Source organism: Nerophis ophidion, linkage group LG16 (assembly GCF_033978795.1).
Source record: "Nerophis ophidion isolate RoL-2023_Sa linkage group LG16, RoL_Noph_v1.0, whole genome shotgun sequence".
In the NCBI taxonomy this organism is placed as follows: Eukaryota; Metazoa; Chordata; class Actinopteri; order Syngnathiformes; family Syngnathidae; genus Nerophis; species Nerophis ophidion.
The window spans coordinates 22,886,434-22,912,736 of NC_084626.1; the positions used below are offsets into that span (position 1 = coordinate 22,886,434).

A 26,303-nucleotide genomic window follows, 5' to 3' on the forward strand; every position below is an offset into this window, starting at 1 on the left:
AGATCTTGTGCAGATGTCCCCATTAACTATAGAAGAACTATAGAAGAGATCAAATTTGGCATATTTCTAAATGATGGTAACATAGAAATGTTTTTCAACATTATTATGCTCCAAGCAAAATTATTTCTACATAAATGTCGATTTCTGAAAGTAATCTAATTGGCTTAATGGTTTAAAATGATCAATTAAATCTTGGAAAAATATTAAAAGTACAAAAGCCCTTAAATTCAAATCTTTATAAAATTTTTTTAAAGTGATTTAGTTTGCCTTTTTTGTCTTTTGTTTGTATTTTATCATTTTGTTTATTATTATCTCTTATTATTTTAATACTCTATTTGTATTTGCTTTTATTTTCTTTCCCTGACATGTCTTGTTAAAGACACTACTTGCTCAACCTGGTGGATGTTGAAAGTGCATTGTTTTTGGTCAAAATTCTGAATATATGTTTATGTGTAATAAAACAAAAACAAAAAAACTCTTCATACTTTGCAATGAATGACGCACGGGGACGCCACAGACTCACATCACCTAATTTAATATTTACTTACGGCCCAACAAGTATACTTCTAAATTATCAGTATTGTGATTTATAAGATAAGGTAGTAAAAATATGAATTTATTTGCTATTTAAGGCTACTGAGAACAATGTTCAGGTTTCTGTACGAATCTGCTGAATTCTTAATAAACATTTGTTTTGTTTATTACTGTTCTTCTTCTTCTCGCTTAATTTCGTGTTGTAGCATCACTACTAGGCGCATACCGCCATCTACTGCATTGTTCGGGAACAGTCCAAAGCCAAGGAAATGTTTTGGCTTGAGCCAATGAGATCTTCCTATTTGTGCAAGAGGCGGGACCTTCATTATGATAGCGACGGTTGAGCCAATGAGATCTTCTTATTTGTCCAAGAGGCGGGACCTTCATTATGATAGCAACGTTTGGCGCTGTTCCTTGTCACTTGCGGCGGGTGTTTCAACATGGCGGCGGCTGAAAGAAGAAATGGAAAATCTGCGATAATGTGGATGAATAGTGGTATGTTTACTTTTATTATTTCACGTAGTCGTACGAATGCAGATGTTTCACACGATGGTTCCGGAAATGTGGGACTTTCAGGTTGCTTCAAACTATTCATTCCTTAGTAAGTTTCAGAGGAAGTGAGCTGGCCCACTAGTCAAAGTGAGCTGACCCACTAGTCAAAGTGAGCTGACCCACTAGTCAAAGTGAGCTGACCCACTAGTCAAAGTGAGCTGACCCACTAGTCAAAGTGAGCTGACCCACTAGTCAAAGTGAGCTGAACCACTAGTCAATGTGAGCTGTCCAAACTAGTCAAAGTGAGCTGACCCACTAGTCAAAGTGAGCTGACCCACTAGTCAAAGTGAGCTGTCCAAACTAGTCAAAGTGAGCTGTCCAAACTAGTCAAAGTGAGCTGACCCACTAGTCAAAGTGAGCTGACCCACTAGTCAAAGTGAGCTGTCCAAACTAGTCAAAGTGAGCTGACCCACTAGTCAAAGTGAGCTGGCCCACTAGTCAAAGTGAGCTGACCCACTAGTCAAAGTGAGCTGACCCACTAGTCAAAGTGAGCTGTCCAAACTAGTCAAAGTGAGCTGACCCACTATATAGTCAAAGTGAGCTGGCCCACTAGTCAAAGTGAGCTGACCCACTAGTCAAAGTGAGCTGTCCAAACTAGTCAAAGTGAGCTGACCCACTATATAGTCAAAGTGAGCTGGCCCACTAGTCAAAGTGAGCTGACCCACTAGTCAAAGTGAGCTGACCCACTAGTCAAAGTGAGCTGACCCACTAGTCAAAGTGAGCTGTCCAATCTAGTCAAAGTGAGCTGACCCACTATATAGTCAAAGTGAGCTGGCCCACTAGTCAAAGTGAGCTGACCCACTAGTCAAAGTGAGCTGACCCACTAGTCAAAGTGAGCTGACCCACTAGTCAAAGTGAGCTGAACCACTAGTCAAAGTGAGCTGACCCACTAGTCAAAGTGAGCTGACCCACTAGTGAAAGTGAGCTGAACCACTAGTCAAAGTGAGCTGACCCACTAGTCAAAGTGAGCTGAACCACTAGTCAATGTGAGCTGTCCAAACTAGTCAAAGTGAGCTGACCCACTAGTCAAAGTGAGCTGACACACTAGTCAAAGTGAGCTGACCCACTAGTCAAAGTGAGATGACCCACTAGTCAAAGTGAGCTGTCCAAACTAGTCAAAGTGAGCTGACCCACTAGTCAAAGTGAGCTGTCCAAACTAGTCAAAGTGAGCTGACCCACTAGTCAAAGTGAGCTGTCCAAACTAGTCAAAGTGAGCTGACCCACTAGTCAAAGTGAGCTGGCCCACTAGTCAAAGTGAGCTGACCCACTAGTCAAAGTGAGCTGACCCACTAGTCAAAGTGAGCTGTCCAAACTAGTCAAAGTGAGCTGACCCACTATATAGTCAAAGTGAGCTGGCCCACTAGTCAAAGTGAGCTGACCCACTAGTCAAAGTGAGCTGTCCAAACTAGTTAAAGTGAGCTGTCCAAACTAGACAAAGTGAGCTGACCCACTAGTCAAAGTGAGCTGTCCAAACTAGTCAAAGTGAGCTGACCCACTATATAGTCAAAGTGAGCTGGCCCACTAGTCAAAGTGAGCTGACCCACTAGTCAAAGTGAGCTGACCCACTAGTCAAAGTGAGCTGACCCACTAGTCAAAGTGAGCTGTCCAATCTAGTCAAAGTGAGCTGACCCACTATATAGTCAAAGTGAGCTGGCCCACTAGTCAAAGTGAGCTGACCCACTAGTCAAAGTGAGCTGACCCACTAGTCAAAGTGAGCTGGCCCACTAGTCAAAGTGAGCTGTCCAAACTAGTCAAAGTGAGCTGGCCCACTAGTCAAAGTGGGCTGGCCCACTATATAGTCAAAGTGAGCTGGCCCACTATATAGTCAAAGTGAGCTGGCCCACTATATAGTCAAAGTGAGCAGGCTCACTAGTCAAAGTGAGCTGGCCCACTAGTCAAAGTGAGCTGACCCACTATATAGTCAAAGTGAGCTGGCCCACTATATAGTCAAAGTGAGCTGGCCCACTATATAGTCAAAGTGAGCTGGCCCACTATATAGTCAAAGTGAGCTGGCCCACTAGTCAAAGTGAGCAGGCCCACTAGTCAAAGTGAGCTGTCCAAACTAGTCAAAGTGAGCTGGCCCACTAGTCAAAGTGAGCTGGCCCACTAGTCAAAGTGAGATGTCCAAACTAGTCAAAGTGAGCTGGCCCACTAGTCAAAGTGAGCTGACCCACTAGTCAAAGCGAGCTGACCCACTAGTCAAAGTGAGATGTCCAAACTAGTCAAAGTGAGCTGGCCCACTAGTCAAAGTGAGCTGACCCACTAGTCAAAGTGAGCTGACCCACTAGTCAAAGCGAGCTGAGCTAACTAGTAATGCTCGTACTATTGTATTAATTCTGACACTTTTATGGCTATTTCTAATTATGGTAGACTTGAAGTAAAGCCACATTTCAATTATGCATTAAACGTTGTTTACGTTATTTTGTCAGACCATATCGAGGTACAAGAGATAACTTTAACAAGTAACACTTAAGAATGACAATAACACGAGCAATTGTAGAATAAAAGTAGGAATTGTTGGATTTGTAAAAAAAAAAAAAGTTTTTGTAGATGAATTTTGTCGCTTTTCCCGCGACCCCAAAAGGGACAAGCGGTAGTAAATGGATGGATGTCCCACTTTATATTGTTCAGCTCTACTTAATGTTGGGACTGATAAGTCAATATCAACTTTGGTGACAGGTGTTGTAATTCGATCTTAATTATTCTGTCATCTATAAAACAAAACTTACATGCATTTGTTGCATGGATGGATTTTCACATCAATGTCACAACCATAGACATGTTATAAGTAGACGCAGCATTGGCTGCTGTGACACGAGAAATTGGGCCGCCATCTTGAAGTGGTGATGAGGAGCCGGCGAGCAGCCTAAACTGACAGTTGACAGGTAGAAAACAAAGATGCTAAACTGACAGTTGACAGGTAGAAAACAAAGATGCTGAACTGACAGTTGACAGGTAAAAAACAAAGATACTGAACTGACGGTTGACAGGTAAAATACAAAGATGGTGTTCAGCGTTTCCTGCTCAAATGAGTAGACTGTTGAAAATAGGAATTGGGGGATTACTTTTCACATGTAAGATTTAACATTAACATACTATCGGTTGTATTTTGTCAAAATAATATTACCACAGAGTTGAGAAGGAGCTGTTTACTTGTTGAAATACCCTTTTAAGAGCTAAAATCTACCCAAATGACCACTTTGCTGCTGCCAAAAATTGATTTGAAGGGTATTTTGACAAGTAAACAGTACAGTAGGTACTTGATTTTTGACATATGTAATGCTCATAAGCGTATTCTAGTTAAATATGCATGTGTAAATATCAAAATATTACATTGAATCACCTTTTTCAGGCGATATTACATTAAATGAACATTTTATATAAATTAATACATCCAAACACTTGATAATTATTTATTATGTGCACGAAGAAATAAAAGTTACAATTGTATGTATCTTCCAAACACATCATCATGGGACTAACAACAGTCCTTTAAAATCTCATTAACACCACAGAAAAGGCAAACTGTCATTTTCCGGACACGATAAAGTCTTAAATAATGTCAAAACCGTAGCGTTACAATAACCAGGAAGATAAAGTGTTTGTCTCACACCTAGTAATCCACTGTGGACGGACCAGGCCGAGCAATGCAGGTTCAGCAAGCGGTGCGCAAATCAACTTTTGGCAGGCAATCACATTTTGGCGCAACTCTGGCCAATACAAACAAAACAAAACACCGGCGGAAAGCGATAATCGATAATAAAAACAAGCAAACCGGAGTTTTGACCCGGAGAAGGCTGGGTCGGTAAAAAAAAAAAAATCAGCGTCCATTCCCGGAAATGTGCATCCTTGCTGATTTCAATGCGTAAAAAGACACACAAAGTGTGTTAACGCCAACATTGCTGGCATACAACTAAATTGCGAATCACTGGCTTGGATCATTTCTGAAAAATTCGAAAACATTATTAAACTTATTGTATATTTATATTATTTCCCTCTGTTTTTTCCTCTCCACTCTCAGGTGTGGACAAAGTGGTCTCTTTTAAACCAAGCAGCACAAATATTACGAGTAAAAAAAGCACCATCGTGCAAGCCAAATGCAATTCCAAAGCGAAAAATGGTGGAAAAGTCTGCAATTTTAAAAAGTGATCAGTGTTGGTCCTTTGTCAACAAAAATGGATTGCCCCCGGCCACTGCTTCTGCGACCACAGACACCAGCCTTTCGTCAGGTTCCATACCCCCAATATCCCAGGTAAGGCTCAAATGAGTATCGCCCCACCAGAGTGGATGTAATATGGATCACCTGAACGTTCATCTCACTGTGTCTCTCATGTCTCTTATATCTGGACTTGGCATAGCCCAGAGCCAGGCCTGCCTGAAAGACCTCTGTCCAGAAGACAAACGACGCATTGCAAACCTCGTGGAAGAACTCGCCAGGTAGTCTGCTCTACGGCACTAATTCATGTTATTAGGCCATTTGAAAAAGAAAAATCTCTTGGTTGCTACACTTTTTTTAATGAGTACCGTATTTTTTGGACTTTAAGGCGCACTTAAAATACTTCCCTTTTCTGAAAAATCGACAGTGCGCCCTATACTGCCTAATGTACAGAATAGTTTTGGTTGTGCTTACCAACCTGGTACATGCTGAAATGATTACTGTTACCAGTAGATGGCGGTCACACATAAGAGATACGTGTAGACTGCAATATGATTCGAGTAAACAACACCAAAATGTTAGGTTCCATCGAAAATATAGAAAATTACACACAATGCTCAAAAATCTATCAACATGTTTTAGTCGTACTTTGGTAAGCTATGAAGCCACAACGTTTGATGGATTGTACTGTGCTTCAACATAGGAGTATTATTATGCTGTGTGTATAAGGTAAGACATATCTGGCGTTTTGTTTTGCAGTATTACGCAAAAGCAACTTTTCTTACCTTCTGGTACCTGCTGATCTGTATTTGAGATCTGCGTAAGTCCAGAAAATTTGCGCGCCTCCGCCTTTTTAGTCCGTGGAGACACTGTAGTCAATAAACTGCTTCTTTTTCTCTATTTTCTTATGTGACATTCATCCTCCACTGTTTCCATTTCTAATATAAAGTAGTGTAAAGTTCTTATTTATATATGTCAGTAAACTCACCATGAAAGCACTAAAACATTCTGGTGTAGTGAGTTTACATTATTCACCCAAGGACTTTAGTTATTAGAGTTCCGTCCGGACGGTTTTTCACGGGACACATTTCGGGCGTTGTTGCACTAGTGAGCCACGGATGAGGAGATGCTGCTCTGTTATTTATTGAAGTAAAGTCTGAATGTCATTAAAACAGTTAGCGCCATCTTTTGACAATTCTTCCACTCCCGTCCTTGCATGCTACACCGTTACAAAAAAAGATGATGCAGAAAAGCCACTTGAAGATGATGTGTAAAACATCATCCATGCAACATTTTGATCAAAGAACCACCATTACATGTTATGTAGACCCCTAGGTAGTCTTTTCCATTTAGAAAAAAATAAAAATGTCCCCTTTAATGCGCCTTATAATCCGGTGCACCTTTTGTATGAAATTAGACCTGACTAGACCCGCTCATAGGCAGTGTGCCTTATAATCGGTGCGCCCTACGGTCCAAAAAATACGGAAATGTGTTAACTTAGCACTAAAAGGGTCTCCTGTCCTTTTATCAGAGTAAGTGAGGAGAAGGATGAGTCGGTGCAGCGCCTTCAAGATGAACATAATACTTTTGAACACAAGATCCAACAGCTGGAGCAACAGAACCTGTTCATCGCACATGAAAGAGAAAGTATCCTTTCAAAAAGATGTCAATACACTGCACTAACGCAGGGGTTATGTAAGGTATGGTTAGATTCTCTGCCATTAAGTCACAGTAATCCTCAAAATTGGAATCAAAGTCAAATTGACTTCTGAGTTGAAGATTAAAGGTGGACTTTCTTGAACAACCAACAAGTCCAGCTTCCTTTGATTCTAGTCTTGACAAAGTTATGGAAAGCACTGATACAATTAGCTTAAAGCCTATGTCTCAAAGTTCAGGCCCGCGGGCCAGATCTGGCCCCCCAGGATGAGCCTGCTGCTGTTTTGCACACACCAATACTCCATCAGTGTTGATCCTACGAGATTTCAAAATGGGTTCCTAAGAACCCCATCAAATCATAAAAATGGGGTCCCACAGTAAAGTTTTGGGTGCCACTTTTTTGTAAGCGTTTTGAAGACAAATGATTAATGTATGCATTATCCCGTTATATCTCACATTCTATATTGTCTTTTGGAAAAAGGTTGTTATAAATGTGACTTCATTCATTAAAAAAACAAATACAAAAGAAAACCCATTTTTATGCATATGTAAATATATTCAGTTATAAACATTCATTCACTTTCTTCTTTCCTTCATGGATCTAAACTTTACCGCTGCTGGTATTTTTGTCTATATCTTTATTGTAATATTTTCAGAATGTGTTTGTTCTATTTTTGGCCAAAGTAATACAAAGAAAACAATCTGAAGTTGTCTTTATTTTTTAGTTTTAATGCCATGATTTTAATAGTCCAGCCCGTTCGTGTGTGCACAGATGTTCCTCCATGCGGCCCCTCAGTTAAAATGACTTTGGCACCCCTGGTTTAAAGTAATGGTTACGAATCTGCTGGGATGTACTCCATTCTACCTGTGAAAATGGATGGTTATTACTGTATTTTCCAGACTATACACTGCTGCCCTTTTCCTACGCTAATTTATGGATATTTTTCTGCTAACGGCCGTCGTTCAACAAATAGTTTTCATGTAGAGACACTGAAAAGGTGTGTTATTGTTTGTGTTTGGGGCCATCTTTTGGCCGAGTTCGCTCACTGAAAGGGCTGCGGTTTGTAGTATTTTCTGTTTAGTGTCTTGAACCGGAAGCACAAGTGCTGTTCCGTCTACTAGTCGTCCATAGCGTTTCTGCTCGTATGGTTCATCACTCCAAGCCAAGTTTGTAAGTTTTACAATGAAACAAAAAACGATTCATACTTACTGGACCTCTGGGCATAAGCGGGTCATAAGCTGGGGACCACCATTCATCAACGTTTCGCTCCTTTAACCCCAGTACGTCTCATGGTGGCGGAGCAATGGCAGGGATGTCTCCCTGCTGACGCCCTAGGTGTTTGCCCCCCAACTCTTATGATTCATCCTTAGCCACAGCCAGAAGCTGCCTTCTGTGGGTGCCCTCAATATTTTGGAAAATACGGTAATCACGAATATTCTCATTTGGTTTAAAAAAATCATTTGACTACAGTTGTCCCTCGTTTATCGCATTTAATTTGGTACTGGACATGACCGCGATAAACACATTTCCAAAAAGTAGGTTTATTAATAATAAATTGAATATTTTCATAGAGCATAGAAACTGTTTACAGCCTTGTACATTTATTTTTACATTACTAAGCATAAAATAACCTTTACACAATATAAAGTTAAAGTGCCAATGATTGTCACACGAACTCTTGGTGTGGCGAAATTATTCTCTGAATTTGAACCTGCACCCTTGATCACCCCCTGAGAGGTGAAGGGAGCAGTGAGCAACAGCGGTGGCCGCGCCCAAGACTATTTTTTGGTGATTTGACCTCCAATTCCAACACTTGATGCTGAGTGCCAACAGGGAGGTAGTGGCTCTTATTTTTATAGTCTTTGGTATGACTCGGTCGGGGTTTGAACTCACAACCTACCACCCATCTCAGGGCGTAGACTTTGGTGTGTTCTTCCTCCAAGTGTCATTGGTATGGCCATCGCCTCGCAATTATCGAATCGATAAGTAAACGTCAATCGATAATTGATTTATTCATTGTAAATAAAGTAATGCAGGCAGTTCCAAAATTTGGCTGACTGCAGCGAGCCACATCGCTGAGAGATTCCAACAACTCCTTACAATCTGGCACTTATGGTCCAGTTTTGCACATATTTTCATTAATTTAATAAATGTGGGACATATTTTTCCAAAATATTTTTTCTTAAGTTGCAAGTGATACACACTTATTTAGTGAAACGAAAAGTAATGTAATACTGCATCAATATACATAAACTAAAGATGCATCAATAATCATAGCTCCTGAATCATAATTGTAATCTAAACATGAGGTTACCAACGATTCCCGCCTCTAGGCCAACGTGGAAGTACTTCGTCGCATCCTGGGTAATTCCTCTAAGTTTGAACTGGGTTTATGGTGTTGAAACCACGGGTGTAAATTGTTCAGGAAAAACCTGACAGTCATAGCCACAACCATTAGCTGTGTTAGCATTCTGTGTTAGCATTGCGTGTCTGATGACGTCCAAGCTGTGTTATTGATGTCGAAAATAAAGTGCAACAAACAACTTAACCTTCACTTTGGCCGGTAAATTGCTGATAGTTATTAGTTTTAAATTTAAATACGATTGAGAACCTGATTGTATTTATCTATTTATCTGTACAAATAGATAAATAAATGGGGCAACATAGCTCGGTTGGTAGAGCGGCCGTGCTAGCAACTTGAGGGTTGCAGGTTCGATTCCCGCTTCCGTCATCCTAGTCACTGCCGTTGTGTCCTTGGGCAAGACACTTTACCCACCTGCTCCCAGTGCCACCCACACTGGTTTAAATGTAACTTAGATATTGGGTTTCACTATGTAAAGCGCTTTGAGTCACTAGAGAAAAGCGCTACATAAAATATAATTCACTTCACTACAAAGCACTCTATAAGTTTCTGGCACCAGCACCTACATGCCGCCGAGATGAAGACACCTAATCATGCCCTCCCCACTGTGTAAGAAGTGCTGTTATCATGATTGTAATAATTTAAAGGATATATGGATTTCATATATATGAATATGTTTTATAGAATAGAATAGAATAGAATAGACTAGAATAGGAGAAGATAATGGACTTTATTGACAATATATTTGCATATAACAAGATTAAGGACTCCAATTTAAGGTGCGGTAGTGGGAACAAATATGGGATAAAAATTAATTACACCAGAGGTAATAAAGATAAAACTAATAATTGAAATAAACAGACTACTATCCAATAAAAATAATATAGGGTTGTGAATCTTTGCGTACCACACAATTCAATTTGATCTTTGGGGTAACGATTCAATTCAGAAACAATTTTTTTTCTTGAATACAATCCTACCCAAACATTTAATAAAGTCACATACAAATAAGGTAAAGAGAAAAGTATCCAACACTTCTCTTTTCTAAAGTAAATCTGTACAACAGGTATGATAATCTACATCAACAATGACTGCCATTTTTTGGGGGGGAATTTTTGTATTTTTATTTTTTGTTAATACATTTTTTTTTTTTTTTGAACCGATTAAGAATCGTTCCAAATAAGAATCGCGATTCATTCTAAAATCGATTTTTGTTTTGTTTTAGCACAACCAATAAGGGGCAACCATTACCTTACTTGGTCTTATGTCCTGGTTAAACCTGTTTAATTTGAACAGTGCCTCCACATATCGATGGAGGCTTGTTTATGATTTAAGAATCACAAAATATGCTAATACTGCAAGTCCATTGGCACTCAAGCCCTGACAATTTACCGCACCCCCCCAGGGCCCCCCCCCCCCACTATTTGAGAAGCTCTGGCCTAATATGCCGCGCCCACTCCGACGCTACTTCCAGCTGTTGTCGTTCAACTTAAGATCCCTTGCCTCGTAAGATCGCCAATGTGGATACGTTATTGATGAGGCGGGAGTTGAAGATGAAGTCTATCAAAAAATAGCTCTGCCAAAGGTGTTCAATTTGAGATTGTGGCGGTGAGGATACAGTAGCGACAAGATTAGGTGGCTCCGTTTAGTAGGGTTCATCCTAACCTGGCTTAATATTTTTTGATCGCCATAATATACTATTATGATAGAAAATACTGCTGTACATAAAAATATAAAATTAAAACTTAATTTAACACTTAACAATATATGCTTAAAAATTATATAGCACAGGCCAAAAGTTTGGACACACCTTCTGATTCAATGTGTTTTCTTTATTTCCATGACTACATTGTAGATTGTCACATCAAAACTATGAATGAACACACGTGGAGTTATGTACTTCACAAAAAGGGTGAAATAACTGAAAACAATGTTTTGTATTCTAGTTTCTTTAAAATAGCTGTCCTTTGCTCTGATTACTGCTTTGCACACTCTTGGCATTCTCTCCACGAACTTCAAAAGGTGAAATGGTTTTCGCTTCACAGGTGACTCAAAAACTCCTTTGTCCCACACACCATTAGACTGTACAACTCCTCTCTGGGGCGGGGGGCACAAGGATGACAGGGGATGCAAAACAATAACAGTGCAATACGTTTTCATAACATGGTCACTACTGCCTACTTTGTCTTGTTATATTCTTATTTTACTGTTATATTGTTATTCCCATTGTTGCTTTTTATTTTTTTTATTGTTATTGTAATATTTCTCTATTTTGTTTCCACTTAAACCCCCATTATTTACTTTTTACTTTTTTTTTAATTGATCTCAAATCCGTACACTGCTGCTGGAATATTAATTTTCCTGGAGGAACTCTCCTGAAGGATTCAATAAAGTACTTTCTATCTATCTATCTATCTATCTAGTTTTGATGCCTTAGGTGACAACCTACAATGTAAATAGTCTTGAAAGTAAAGAAAACGCATTGAAATGAGAAGGTGTGTCCAAACTATTGTACTGTATATATATTTTAAATCCGTAATGTAGTAAAGCCGCAAGATTTGAAGCACAAAGTCACGAGGGACGGCCGTATTTTCACAATTGTATAGCCAGAAGTTAACAAGCCAGAATTATGGAGATTGCAAAAGTTTTGTGCACTCTTAAAAGGAAACCAGGGGGGCCTCGCTGGTAACTTCTTTAGTAATGATGCTTCTAGCAATTCGAAAAAAATCTATTGCTATCTCTAAGATCCCCAGAGTGTGTATCATGCTGTGCTAAATTTGCACTTTAAAATTGGGTTTGTGATGCACCGCCTTTAATCTCTTCCTTTTTAAAGGGTAACTCAATTGATCTTGCACATCTGAGTCTGTTTACAGGTCGGGAGGCAGTGCGGAAAATTTGAAAAAAACAAAACAGTAAAGCGGCCTTTGTAGGGATAGGATGTATACGTCTAATAAACCGCCTGTCACCCAAGGACGTTTCTCTTGGATAAAGATCGCAAGTTAAAAAATGACAAAAAAAAATTGAGGTTCATTGTCCCTAAACACCAAGTCTATTATTTGATTAGGAAGGTATTGATCACCTCCTTAGTAGCGGCAAGCCTTTTGGTGGGAATTCTGGCAGTGTAAAAGCACTGCATTGGTGTCATAGTTAATGTAGTCTTCAAGAAATTTCATTCAGCTCTTGAAAGAATGATTTTGAATTTTAAGAGATATGTCTTTTGGACATTTGTAGGCCACCGAGGTGCAAGAGTTTCAATCAATGGTTGTAGCTTTAGCTGCACCATCACAATCAAATGCAGGGGCGTCAAACTCATATTAGCTCAACAACTTCACGTTGTATTCCTTTCTTTACTTTGGCCCAAAATATAACAAGCACATTATGAAAATATACATATCACAAATAATTCTCTTGACAAAACCCTTTAAGTTAGTTGAAAATTCTGAGGAAAAAAATTGTGCAGTTTCAATAACAATATGAAGAACACATTGAATTAGACTTACCATCAGTGTTTCTACAAAGCAATTCAACTTTTAAGTCACAACCCATCTAGGATTGAACAGGAAAAAAAAAAGCATAAATACAAACTATGCATACCTCATTTGTCATTTCCACATATTAAGTACGTGCTAGCTCAACAAACTACAACAACTGAGGTAGAAACTTTTCAGGAGGGTTGAGTTACTCCCTGCCTTCTCGGCATCACTGTGTATTGATGGAGAAATCAATCAATCAATCAATCAATCAATGTTTACTTATATAGCCCTAAATCACTAGTGTCTCAAAGGGCTGCACAAACCACCACGACATCCTCGGTAGGCCCACATAAGGGCAAGGAAAACTCACACCCAGTGGGACGTCGGTGACAATGATGACTATGAGAACCTTGGAGAGGAGGAAAGCAATGGATGTCGAGCGGGTCTAACATGATACTGTGAAAGTTCAATCCACAATGGATCCAACACAGTCGCGAGAGTCCAGTCCAAAGCGGATCCAACACAGCAGCGAGAGTCCCGTTCACAGCGGAGCCAGCAGGAAACCATCCCAAGCGGAGGCGGATCAGCATCGCAGAGATGTCCCCAGCCGATAAACAGGCAAGCAGTACATGGCCACCGGATCGGACCGGACCCCCTCCACAAGGGAGAGTGGGACATAGAAGAAAAAGAAAAGAAACGGCAGATCAACTGGTCTAAAAAGGGAGTCTATTTAAAGGCTAGAGTATACAAATGAGTTTTAAGGTGAGACTTAAATGCTTCTACTGAGGTGGCATCTCCAACTGTTACCGGGAGGGCATTCCAGAGTACTGGAGCCCGAACGGAAAACGCTCTATAGCCCGCAGACTTTTTTTGGGCTTTGGGAATCACTAACAAGCCGGAGTTCTTTGAACGCAGATTTCTTGCCGGGACATATGGTACAATACAATCGGCAAGATAGGATGGAGCTAGACCGTGTAGTATTTTATACGTAAGTAGTAAAACCTTAAAGTCACATCTTAAGTGCACAGGAAGCCAGTGCAGGTGAGCCAGTATAGGTGTATATGTATGTATATATGTATATAAAGGTATATACAGTATAGGTATATATGTATGTATATATGTATATAAAGGTATATACAGTATAGGTATATATGTATGTATATATGTATATACTGTAAAGGTATATACAGTACATGCGTAATGTGATCAAACTTTCTTGTTCTTGTCAAAAGTCTAGCAGCCGCATTTTGTACCAACTGTAATCTTTTAATGCTAGACATGGGGAGACCCCAAAATAATACGTTACAGTAGTCGAGGCGAGACTTAACAAACGCATGGATAACGATCTCGGCGTCTTTAGTGGACAAAATGGAGCGAATTTTAGCGATATTACGGAGATGAAAGAAGGCCGTTTTAGTAACGCTTTTAATGTGTGCCTCAAAGGAGAGAGTTGGGTCGAAGATAATACCCAGATTCTTTACCGTGTCGCCTTGTTTAATTGTTTGGTTGTCAAATGTTAGAGTTGTATTATTAAATAGAGTTCGGTGTCTAGCAGGACCGATAATCAGCATTTCCGTTTTTTTGGCATTGAGTTGCAAAAAGTTAGCGGACATCCATTGTTTAATTTCATTAAGACACGCCTCCAGCTGACTACAATCCGGCGTGTTGGTCAGCTTTAGGGGCATGTAGAGTTGGGTGTCATCAGCATAACAGTGAAAGCTAATACCGTATTTGCGTATGATGTCACCTAGCGGCAGCATGTAGATGCTGAAGAGTGCAGGGCCAAGGACCGAACCCTGGGGAACTCCACACGTTACCTTAACGTAGTCCGAGGTCACATTGTTATGGGAGACACACTGCATTCTATCAGTAAGATAAGAGTTAAACCAAGACAGGGCTAAATCTGACATACCAATTCGTGTTTTGATACGTTCTAATAAAATATTATGATCGACGGTATCGAAAGCAGCGCTAAGATCGAGGAGCAGCAACATAGATGACGCATCAGAATCCATCATTAGCAATAGATCATTAGTCATTTTTGCGAGGCCTGTCTCCGTCGAGTGATTTGCCCTGAAACCGGATTGAAAGGTTTCACATAGATTGTTAGACGCTAAGTGTTCATTTAACTGCTCCGCAACAATTTTTTCAAGGATTTTTGAAATAAAGGGAAGGTGAGACACCGGTCGGTAGTTTACCATGAGGTCAGGATCGAGGTTAGGTCTTTTAAGAAGAGGATGAATAACCGCTATTTTGAATGCTAGGGGAACAGTGCCCGAGGAGAGTGATAAGTTTATAATATTTAGCACTGATGGACCTAATAATACAAAAAGCTCCTTGATCAGTTTCCCAGGAAGAGGGTCAAGTAAACATGTTGTCTGTTTTATTCCATTTACACGTTGTAACAATTCCTCTAATGTTATTTCCTCAGAACGAGAGAAACTATTTTGGAGGGCAGTATCCGCCGTATATACAATCGTGTCAGTGTTAATAGAACCCCGTTGTAGCTGGGACGCATTGTCTTTAATCTCCTTTCTAATGACTTCAATTTTCTTACTAAAAATAAATGATAAATGGGTTGTACTTGTATAGCGCTTTTCTACCTTCAAGGTACTCAAAGCGCTTTGACACTACTTCCACATTTACACATTCACACACACATTCACACACTGATGGAGGGAGCTGCCATGCAAGGCGCCAACCAGCACCCATCAGGAGCAAGGGTGAAGTGTCTTGCTCAGGACACAACGGACGTGACGAAGTTGGTTCTAGGTGGGATTTGAACCAGTGACCCTCGGGTTGCGCACGGCCACTCTCCCACTGCGCCACGGCGTCCCTTTTTTTTTTTTTTTTTTTTTTTTTTTTTTAAGAATTTTTTTTTTTTTAAAGAATTGCATAAAGTCATCAGCTGAGTGGGTTGAGCTACTGGAAGGGGTCCCTTGTTGGGTTAGCGATGCTACCGTACTAAACAAAAATTTAGGATCGTTTTTATTACGGTGGATGAGATTTGAGTCTCCATTGTTATCATCTTTAAAAGTGATTTTTTTCATCGCTTTGCTATGCTAGGTTTCCCGCTGCCACCTTGGCTCTTAGTATTGCTCACTTGGCTGGAAGGTGCTGCTGGCTTCTTTTTGGGGGTGGGCACCTTGGTTTTGGCTTTGAAGGCCTTCAAGGGATCCAGCTTGTTGAGGTGGGAGTCTCCAAAGGAGTCAGGCAAGCTGAGCTCATTTCTGTAAATCAGCGGCTGGTACAGCGATGCCCACTGCTGTGGAGGAAAAGATGGGTGAGTGAGACTACAAGAACTTCTGTTCTGTTCCTACAGTACAACATCCACGGAGTTAAAGAGAATCTACATTAATCATGGAAAAACATTGTTATTTTGCCTTGTGTGGTCATACCTGGAATGTTGAGCATTGCACTGTGAATGGCAAAGAATAAAAGAAGTGTGCACTTGATGTTTTATGACATTAAAAATGTCCTTTTTGGACATGTTGACTTTGACCTAACATGCATGTGTGAAATCAACCCAACTCTAACTCAATGTGTGTTACAAAAATGATTGGGCAATTTCCCAAGTGAGTTGAGTATGTCTCTCAAGTTATTATTCAATTTCATGAATTGGAATTAAGGTTGCAAAGGACGGTGTACCGCTATTAGTATTGTATCGCGGTACTAATGAATCAAAACTGGTACTATACCCTGTTCGAAAAGTATCGGGTCTCCAAATTTATTTCACAGGCATTACGGTGCGTCGTTGTCACGTGGTGACATTGCTGGTTTTACGAGCAGAGGTTTTTTATCGCAGTCGATCCGACATCAAAACCCGTCAAGACACTTTCTCGAATCAATCCATTCATCCATTTTCTACCGCTTGTCCCTGCCAGGGTGGCGGGGTGCGCTGGAGCCTATCCAAGCTGCACTCGGGCAGAAGGCGGAGTACACCCTGGACTAATCACACATATTTCCGGCTTCAAAATAAAAGCGCTATGCTATACATCCGGTTTAGCTACATTAACAAAATAGAAATTCCTTACATTACGATTATGCTTTGTCAGAGGTGTTTTGTAATGTTATTCTGTGATATTTGCACCTAAAGAAATGCTGTCGATCGGTGCGGCGTCTTCAGTAATGCGGACGTTGTACCGATCCGTTGTGGTGAAGAAGGAGCTGAGCCGGAAGGCAAAGCTCTCAATTTACCGGTCGATCTACGTTCCCATCCTCACCTATGGTCATGAGCTTTGGATCATGACCGAAAGGATAAGATCACGGGTACAAGCGGGCGAAATGAGTTTCCTCCGCCGGGTGGCGGGTCTCTCCCTTAGAGATAGTGAAGTGAAGTGAATTATATTTATATAGCGCTTTTCTCAAGTGACTCAAAGCGCCTTACATAGTGACACCCAATATCTAAGTTACATTTAAACCAGTGTGGGTGGCACTGGGAGCAGGTGGGTAAAGTGTCTTGCCCAAGGACACAACGGCAGTAACTAGGATGGCACAAGCGGGAATCGAACTCGCAACCCTCAAGTTGCTGACACGGCCACTCTACCAACCGAGCTATGCCGCCCATAGGGTGAGAAGCTCTGCCATCCGGGAGGAACTCAAAGTAAAGCCGCTGCTCCTCCACATGGAGAGGAGCCAGATGAGGTGGTTCGGGCATCTGGTCAGGATGCCACCCCAACGCCTCCCTAGGGAGGTGTTTAGGGCACGTCCAACCGGTAGGAGGCCACGGGGAAGACCCAGGACACATTGGGAAGACTATGTCTCCCGGCTGGCCTGGGAACGCTTCGGGATCCCCCGGGAAGAGCTGGGGAGAGGGAAGTCTGGGTTTCTCTGCTTAGGCTGTTGCCCCCGCGACCCGACCTCGGATAAGGGGAAGAAGATGGATGGATGGATGGAAATGCTACTACATCAGTTGAGGAATATGGGGTAGGGGTGTTTTTTCTTTTATGTCTGGCTGAAATATTGTGTAAATTCTTTGATCACATGTACTGGTGGAGTCCTTAATTACTCAATGACTTGCAGGCTAAATATTACATTTGAATGATAAGTAGAGAAGGTTAAAACATTGCCATGCAGCAAAATGGAGACCGTTCACTCGTACAACATGTAATGTACAGAATATCAGAAGCATTTATTTAGGTAGAAATATCACAGGTTACATTAACAATCAAAAGATGATCGTAACAATCCACATTTTGTGTTATAAATGCGTGAAACTGGTATCTAAACATGGAAGTGTAGCTCCTCTCCTCTGAATGCAAGTGCTCCTAAAGCCAGAAATACAAATTCTGCCTTTCTACAAAATCTGACAAGACTCCATAAACATTAGTATGCTTGATGAAAGGTGATTATATGCATGAGTGTGAGTGTGTGTACAGTATGTATGTGTGTATGTACAGTAAATGTGTGTGTTTGTGTATATGGTGCATTTGTACCTATGTATGTTTGCATGTAGGTAGGTAAGTCATTTATTGTCATTGTCATAGGGACGGCGTGGCGCAGTGGTAGAGTGGCTGTGCGCAACCCGAGGGTCCTTGGTTCAATCCCCACCGAGTATCAACCTCGTCACGTCCGTTGTGTCCGAAGCAAGACACTTCACCCTTGCTCCTGATGGGTGCTGGTTAGCGCCTTGCATGGCAGCTCCCTCCATCAGTGTGTGAATGTGTGTGTAAATGTGGAAGTAGTGTCAAAGCGCTTTGAGTACCTTGAAGGTAGAAAAGCGCTATACAAGTACAACCCATTTATTTATCATTTTATTGCACAGGTTCAACGAAACTTTGTTTTCGGCAAAAACCCGTTCAATATTAGACAAACAGTGTACAGTAGGGGTGTCCAAAGTGCGGCCCGGGGGCCATTTGCGGCCCGCAGCTAATCGTTTACCGGGCCGCCACATATTCTGCAAAAATTGCAAAATTGATAGTATTGCAAAAATAAAAAAAAAACATTTAAAAGAAAGTGGAATGAGGTGAAATTTAATGATAAATAATAAATGGGTTGAACTTGTATAGCGCTTTTCTACCTTCAAGGTACTCAAAGCGCTTTGACACTACTTCCACATTTACACACACATTCACACACTGATGGAGGGAGCTGCCATGCAAGGCGCCAACCAGTACCCACCAGGAGCAAGGGTGAAGTGTCTTGCTCAGGACACAACGGACGTGACAAAGTTGGTACTAGGTGGGAATTGAACCAGGGACCCTCGGGTTGCGCACAGCCACTCTACCACTGCGCCACGCCGTCCCTATGACAATGACAATAAATGACTTACCTACCTACATGCAAACATACATACTTACATAGGTGAGGAAATTTTTACAAAAAGCTGCCATGCAGGCAGTTTTTTTTGTTCCTTTTTTCTTTATTATTTTTTTTTCCATTGCTCAAAAAAATCTAAAAAAGGACCAAAAAATATATATGAATTATTACTTAAAAATTATCACTTTAAAATGTTTTGGGTGTAAAAAAATATTGCATATGTTGTGTGGTTGCCATATAAAAACATCAAAGTTTTGACAAAAGAGCATAAAACAAACAAAATAATAGTTCAAACTTAAAACCGACAGATATATCGGAAATTGATCCCTTAGGCAGTTTTTTTGTTCCTTTTGTCTTTATTTTCTTTTTTTTCCATTGCTCAAAAAATCTAAAAAAGGACCAAAAATATGTTATAATGAATTATTACTTAAAAATTATCACTTTAAAAGGTTTTGGGTGTAAAAATTTTTTGCATATGTTGTGTGGTTGCCATATAAAAACATCAAAGTTTTGACAAAAGAGCATAAAACAAACAAAATCATAGTTCAAACTTAAAACCGACAGATATATCGGAAGTTGATCCCTTAGGGAGTTTTTTTGTTCCTTTTGTCTTTATTTTCTTTTTTTTCCATTGCTCAAAAAATCTAAAAAAAGGACCAAAAAATATATGTTATAATGAATTATTATTTAAAAATGATCACTTTAAAATGTTTTATGTGGAAAAAATATTGCATATGTTGTGTGGTTGCCGTATAAAAACATCAAAGTTTTGACAAAAAAAGCATAAAACAAATAAGAAAATAATAGTTAAAACTTAAAATTGACAGATATATCGGAAGTTGATCTTGAAATTTAAGTGTTAAAAGTAAATGATAAACATGCATCACTTTATGAGTGGGGAACCTTTCGGATCTTAAATATATTTAGTAGGATTTTATTACACTTTTCACTGTGATTATTTAAAACTATTAAATAATTAAAATCAATGGTGTCCTGCAGTATTGATTTTTGAGGGCTTTAATTGCTAAATAAAGGAACTCTCCTGAAGGAATCAATAAAGTTCTATCTATCTATCTATCTATATACTGCATATTTCAGTTTTACTATAAAAAACAAAGTTGTCTTTGACAGAAAATGCATAAAACCTTGTTTGTTTTACTTTATATCAACCTCAAGTTGATATAGAGATTTACTGTAAGCATTAAATAAAAAATAATAATAGAAATTTGACTTATTTTTAACATTTTAGTGACTGAGACCCTCTTTGCTCCCCAGGAGCCCTAAGGATAAAAAAACAACAACATATATTTAGTTATGGTTTGAAAATTAAAAATATCAAAATGGCCCCCGTATGCTTAAATTTTTCCATGTGCGGCCCTTTGTGGAAAAAGTTTGGACACCCCTGGTGTACAGGGTTACAGAAGAGTAACGCTGATGGGTCGCCACAAGACACCTTGTAAAAGATGGGTAAAAGGTAAACGCTGGGGAAGGATGAGTAAAACAAAAAAATACAATCCAGACTGGGCTTCTAAGGGGGCCCAGTCTGGAGTGGGAAAAAAAACTCCATAGCAAAGCACATATACTATTACAACATATAGCAACAGAGGGGAGGGAGTGGGGGGCCATGGTGGCAGGCTGCAGCTCTCAGGCGCTGCCCATCTGTCCATCACTCCTATGGGGTTTGCGTCTCGGGCGTTGGATTGGGGGTGGGGGTATGTGTGTGTGGCGTATAATTTTTGTGGATGCATGTGTGTGTGTGTAAGCCTGCAGTGTGTCTCTCTGTTCCGCGGCCTTGATGTTGTGCATCCGATAGTCAGTCCAAAGTTAACAACAAAATGTTTACAATGTAATTGTATGTGCGGGAACTAAAGTACGGCCCTAACCACCCAGAAAGCCCAACCCGAAAAAGCAGGTGCGGTACCCAGGGAGCAATGGACCACCCAACCCACACAGGCAGGCCGACCGGCCAGCAACAGGACCCCTAGGACCGGGACCACCGTGCCAGCGGCAGGGCGACAACAAGGCATCGAATTGGAATTACAATTAAACCACAAAAAAAAAAATATCGACCACACTCGGTTGGTAGAGCGGCCGTGCCAGCAACTTGAGGGTTGCAGGTTCGATTCCCGCTTCCGTCATCCTAGTCACTGCCGTTGTGTCCTTGGGCAAGACACTTTACCCACCTGCTCCCAGTGCCACCCACACTGCTTTAAATGTAACTTAGATATTGGGTTTCACTATGTAAAGCGCTTTGAGTCACTAGAGAAATGCGCTATATAAATATAATTCACTTCACTTCACTTGATTAAAAAATAAGGCAACACTAAATGGGCCCTAGTGTGTGAATGTGAGTGTGAATGTTGTCTGTGTGTTGGCCCTGCGATGAGGTGGTGACTTGTCCAGGGTGTACTCCGCCGTCTGCCCGATTGTAGCTGAGATAGGCATCAGCGCCCCCCGCGACCCCAAAGGGAATAAGCGGTAGAAAATGGATGGATGGATGGGTACTTTTCCCCTTCAGTCCTGTAAGTAGCAACAGTGAATATTTCTGAAGTAGTTCTGATCATTTGCTGCCCCCTGCTGGCCAAAATGTAAGCAGAATGGTACAAACACATGCAAATATATTGTTTATATATATATATATATATATATATATATATATTTTTAATACACATTTTCATGTAGTGATAATTTCATTTTATGTGATGCAAATAATACAATTGTTCCCTTATTATTTTAATTCAATATGAGTGTTTGATGAAAATAGAGCCAAATGCTGCTCTTAAACCCTCAACCAGCAATCAGATCATATTTTACGGATTGTATTGAATTATTTTATTACAGTTAAACTGATGATAGGGGTGTTTGGGTTGGTTTTGTTGTTTTTTGTAAGGTTCAAACACTGATATTAAACAGACAAGAAGCAAGGAATCCTGCGTAGACAGAGTTCAATTTAGCTCAATGGGGAGACACGTGTTTTGGGCTGTATTCTAGTTACAGATCCAAACTATGTTCTAAAAGTCCAGCCTGCGCGCTTCCTCTATTTATTTGAGAGGTCCCTATTTACATCACTGAAGTTGTCGCTGAGGGAAGGGGGTAATCTCGACAACTCCAGTTGGACACAATATATGATTATACAAAAACGCAAATGTGTTGGTGCTGGTGATATCGCCTTGTCTCTGCTCTGTCTGTATCACGGCGGTGTTCGGCCTTGGCAGTCAGCAGGCCGTTTCTGGACACAAACACTAATACCAGACTGGGATTGCAAGCTCTGCACAGACAAAGAAAAAATACCACTTCAGCACAATTGACAATAATTATAGCAACGGCCCTTAAGCATAAAAGTTGTGTGATAATTTATACATAATTCGTCTAACATCTTTACAGCACCAGTGGAAAAACAAGTTGACTTTGCATGCTTATTGTGTTTCATTGTATCCATTAAACCATAGCCAACTATTTACAAGTAGCAAAGTATGTGAAAATATCCAAACATCACAGAATGACACAAATTCAGTCAACCATTTTGAATATTCCGCTCCGAATGTCTTCGGTAGTTTCCGTAGATTCTACGTCACTGGAATAACGCTTCTGAATTTTGACCATGTTATTAGAGCAGTCATACTGGAAATGTGCACAGGTTAGAAAGCGATGTGCTGTTTATCATTCACAATCCGCTTGTAGGACAAGAACACATTTGATAGTTTTTTTTTAATGCATTCAAATAAGTAAATAAGTCGCTAACAATTGAGTCAACTGATCAAGGCTCCAAGAGCTACTTCTTGGGTACTGATTAATACAAAGGGCTACCAGTTTGATACACACTTAAATAAAATGCCAGAAATAGCCAATTTGCTCAATTTACCTTTTATTAAATACATGTATATATATATACATATATATATATATATATATATATATATATTTATATATATATATATATATATATATATATGGGTATTTCTGTCTGTCATTCCGTCGTACATTTTTTTTCCTTTTACGGAAGGTTTTTTTGTAGGGAATAAATGATGAAAAAAAACACATAATTGAACGGTTTAAAAGAGCAGAAAACACGACAAAAAGAAAATTTAATTTTGAAACATAGTTTATCTTCAATTTCAACTCTTTAAAATTAAAAATTCAACCGAAAAAAATGAAGAGAAAAATTAGCTAATTCGAATCTTTTTGAAAAAATTTAAATAATTTATGGAACATCATTAGTATTTTTTCCTGATTAAGATTAATTTTAGAATTTTGATGACATGTTTTAAATAGGTTAAAATCCAATCTGCACTTTGTTAGAATATATAACAAATTGGACCAAGCTATATTTCTAACAAAGACAAATCATTATTTCTTCTAGATTTTCCAGATTTTTTTTTTTTTTAAAACAAATTCAAAAGACTTTGAAATAAGATTTGAATTTGATTCCACAGATTTTCCAGATTTGCCAGAATATTTTTGGGAATTTTAATCATAAATTTCAAGAAATATTTCACAAATATTCTTCGTCGAACAAACAGAAGCAAAATGAAAAATTTAATTAAAATGTATTTATTATTCTTTACAATAAAATAAAAAGAAAATTACTTGAACATTGATTTAAAATTTCAGGAAAAAAGAGGAAGGAATTTAAAAGGTATATGTGTTTAAAAATCCTAAAATCATTTTAAAGGTTGTATTTTTTCTCTAAAATTCATCCATCCATCCATTTTCTACCGCTTATTCCCTTTCGGGGTCGCGGAGGGCGCTGGCGCCTATCTCAGCTACAATCGGGCGGAAGGCGGGGTACACCCTGGACAAGTCGCCACCTCATCACAGGGCCAACACAGATAGACAGACAACATTCACACTCACATTCACACACTAGGGACCATTTAGTGTTGCCAATCAACTTATCCCCAGGTGCATGTCTCTAAAATGTTTTTTCTGAAAGTATAGTAAAAAAAAAAAAAAAGAATTTATTTAAACAAGTGAAGACCAAGTCTTTAAAATATTTTCTTGGATTTTCAAATTCTATTTGAGTTTTGTCTCTCTTCGAATTAAAAATGTCGAGCAAAGCGAGACCAGCTTGCTAGTAAATAAATACTATTTAAAAAATTGAGGCAGCTCACTGGTAAGTGCTGCTATTTGAGCTATTTTTAGAACAGGCCAGCGGGCGACTCATCTGGTCCTTACGGGCGACCTGGTGCCCGCTGACCCCTGCTCTAAAACATTCAGAAACCGCTAACATGTGTTGAAATCAGTTCAGGTGTTTAGAGAAGTGATGATTGAAGTCAGACATCACTGAAGGCCTGGGTGGGAAACACACACATTGGCCCCGATAGACACATTTTTTCTGTTAACGTGGCCCCCGGGTCAAAATATTTGCCCGGGTTTTGATATAGAGGCAACTTGTTTGTCCAGTCCCCTGGTACACTAAATCAGTGGTTCTCAACCTTTTTTCAGTGATGTACCCCCTGTCAACATGTTTTTAATTCAAGTACCCCCTAATCAGAGTAAAGCATGTTTGAGAAAAAAGAGATAAAGAAGTAAAATACAGCACTATGTCATCACTTTCTGATTTATTAAATTGTATAACAGTGCAAAATATTGTTAATTTGTAGTGGTCTTTCTTCAACTATTTGGAAAAAAAGATATAAAAATAAATAAAAACTTGCTGAAAAATAAACAAGTGATTAATGATAAATGCAGATTTCTCCACATAGAAGTAATCATCAACTTAAAGTGCCCTCTTTGGGGATTGTAATAGAGATCCATCTGGATTCATCAACTTACTTCTAAACATTTCTTCACAAAAAAAGAAATCTTTAACATCAATATTTATGGAACATGTCCACAAAAAATCTAGCTGTCAACACTGAATATTGCATTGTTGCATTTCTTTTCACACTTTATGAACTTACATTCATATTTTGTTGAAGTATTATTCACTAAATATATTTATCAACGATTTATTGCTATTTTTAGAATATTTAAAAAAAATCTCACATACCCCTTGGCATACCTTCAAGTACCTCCATTTGAGAACCCATCCATCCATCCTTTTCTACCGCTTATTCCCTTTGGGGTTGCAGGGGGCGCTGGTGCCTTTCTCAGCTACAATCGGGCGGAAGGCGGCATACACCCTGGACAAGTTGCTACCTCCTCACAGGGCCACCACAGATAGACACTGCACTAAATGTTTGGAAGGTGCAGCAGGTGGAAGTGTTAAGCAGCGTAACACTGTCCTCTTGTGGCAAATAGGCGAAGTGCACCTTAAGGGTAGTTAAAGTCCTACTGAAAGCCACTACTACCGACCACGCAGTCGAATAGTTTATATATCCATCCATCCATCCATCCATTTCTACCGCTTATTCCCTTTTTTGGGGGGGTTGCGGGGGGCACTGGCACCTATCTCAGCTATAATCGGGCGGAAGGCGGTGTACACCCTGGACAAGTCGCCACCTCATCGCAGGGCCAACACAGATAGACAACATTCACACTCACATTCACACACTAGGGCCAATTTATCAATGATGAAATATTAACATTGCAACACATGCCAATACGGCCGCTTTAGTTTACTTAATTTAAATTTTAAATTTACTGTGAAGTATCTTGTTGAAAATGTCGCAAAATGATGACGCGTATGATGACTCGTGATGTCACCGGTTGTGGTGGACATGTTGTTCCAGCCCGATCCAAGCTATAAGTAGTCTGCTTTAATCGCATAATTCCACAGTATCCTGGACATCTGTGTTGCTGAATCTTTTGCAATTTGTTCAATTAATAATGGAGACGTCAAAGAAGAAAGATGTAGGTGGGAAGCGGTGTATTGCAGCTGCCTTTAGCAACACAAACACAGCCGATGTTTCCTTGTTTACATTCCCGAAGGTGAAGCTTTACTATGGAACGGAGCAGTCATAATATGGTTGCCGACCACATGTCAACCGGCAGGTTTCGGTGAGAAAATTGTGCTAATAAGTCGGCTCTTACTGTAGACATGGGCGGAGCTTGCGTCCTCCTGCAGCTGCGGACTAATGACTCCTCCCACCCGAGACACTGGCGGTCACCACACCCCTCTGACTTTCAGGTACCATATAATCTCAGTAAAACAATAGTAACGCAATAAGCAGATATGGGATTTTCCAGAATTATCCTAGTAAATGTGTTTAGTAAGATAGTACAATCTGAATATATTATTTATTTCACTAAATGCTTATTTGCTATCACTTTTACGATCATATTTGTACATATTATGTATGTGCTGGTGATGTTCTATTGTTGTTGTTGTTGTTATTGTTGTATTTGCTGTTGTTGTTTTTGTCTCTC

The 26,303-nt window shown here is 39.7% G+C and overlaps 1 protein-coding gene across 3 annotated transcripts; it reads left to right on the top strand.

Annotated features, from left to right (window-relative positions):
• Nucleotides 1–908: 908 nt before the first annotated feature.
• Nucleotides 909–16,235, top strand: kiaa1328 (KIAA1328 ortholog). Of its 3 annotated transcripts, none has more exons than XM_061874731.1 (5): nt 909–1,029; nt 5,108–5,339; nt 5,424–5,523; nt 6,774–6,889; nt 15,801–16,235. In XM_061874731.1, exons 2-5 carry the CDS (start codon nt 5,204–5,206, stop codon nt 15,968–15,970), a joined length of 522 nt encoding a protein of 173 aa, XP_061730715.1. In that variant the 5' UTR covers nt 909–1,029; nt 5,108–5,203; the 3' UTR covers nt 15,971–16,235. The 3 variants fall into 3 exon arrangements, 2 of the variants coding, with proteins under 2 accessions (XP_061730715.1, XP_061730714.1); XM_061874730.1 differs by lacking the exon at nt 15,801–16,235 and adding an exon at nt 13,226–13,503; XR_009802170.1 differs by lacking the exon at nt 15,801–16,235 and having other exon boundaries at nt 5,108–5,338; nt 5,445–5,523; nt 6,774–7,605.
• The last annotated feature ends 10,068 nt before the right edge of the window (nt 16,236–26,303 follow it).

Coding starts and splice junctions, on each gene's coding strand:
- kiaa1328 (XM_061874730.1), top strand. CDS start 5,204: ATGGTGGAAAAGTCTGCAATTTTAAAAAGTGATCAGTGTTGGTCCTTT. Junction 5,340..5,423: donor CATACCCCCAATATCCCAGG/TAAGGCTCAAAT, acceptor CTCTCATGTCTC/TTATATCTGGACTTGGCATA. Junction 6,890..13,225: donor CATCGCACATGAAAGAGAAA/GTATCCTTTCAA, acceptor GATCCAACACAG/TCGCGAGAGTCCAGTCCAAA.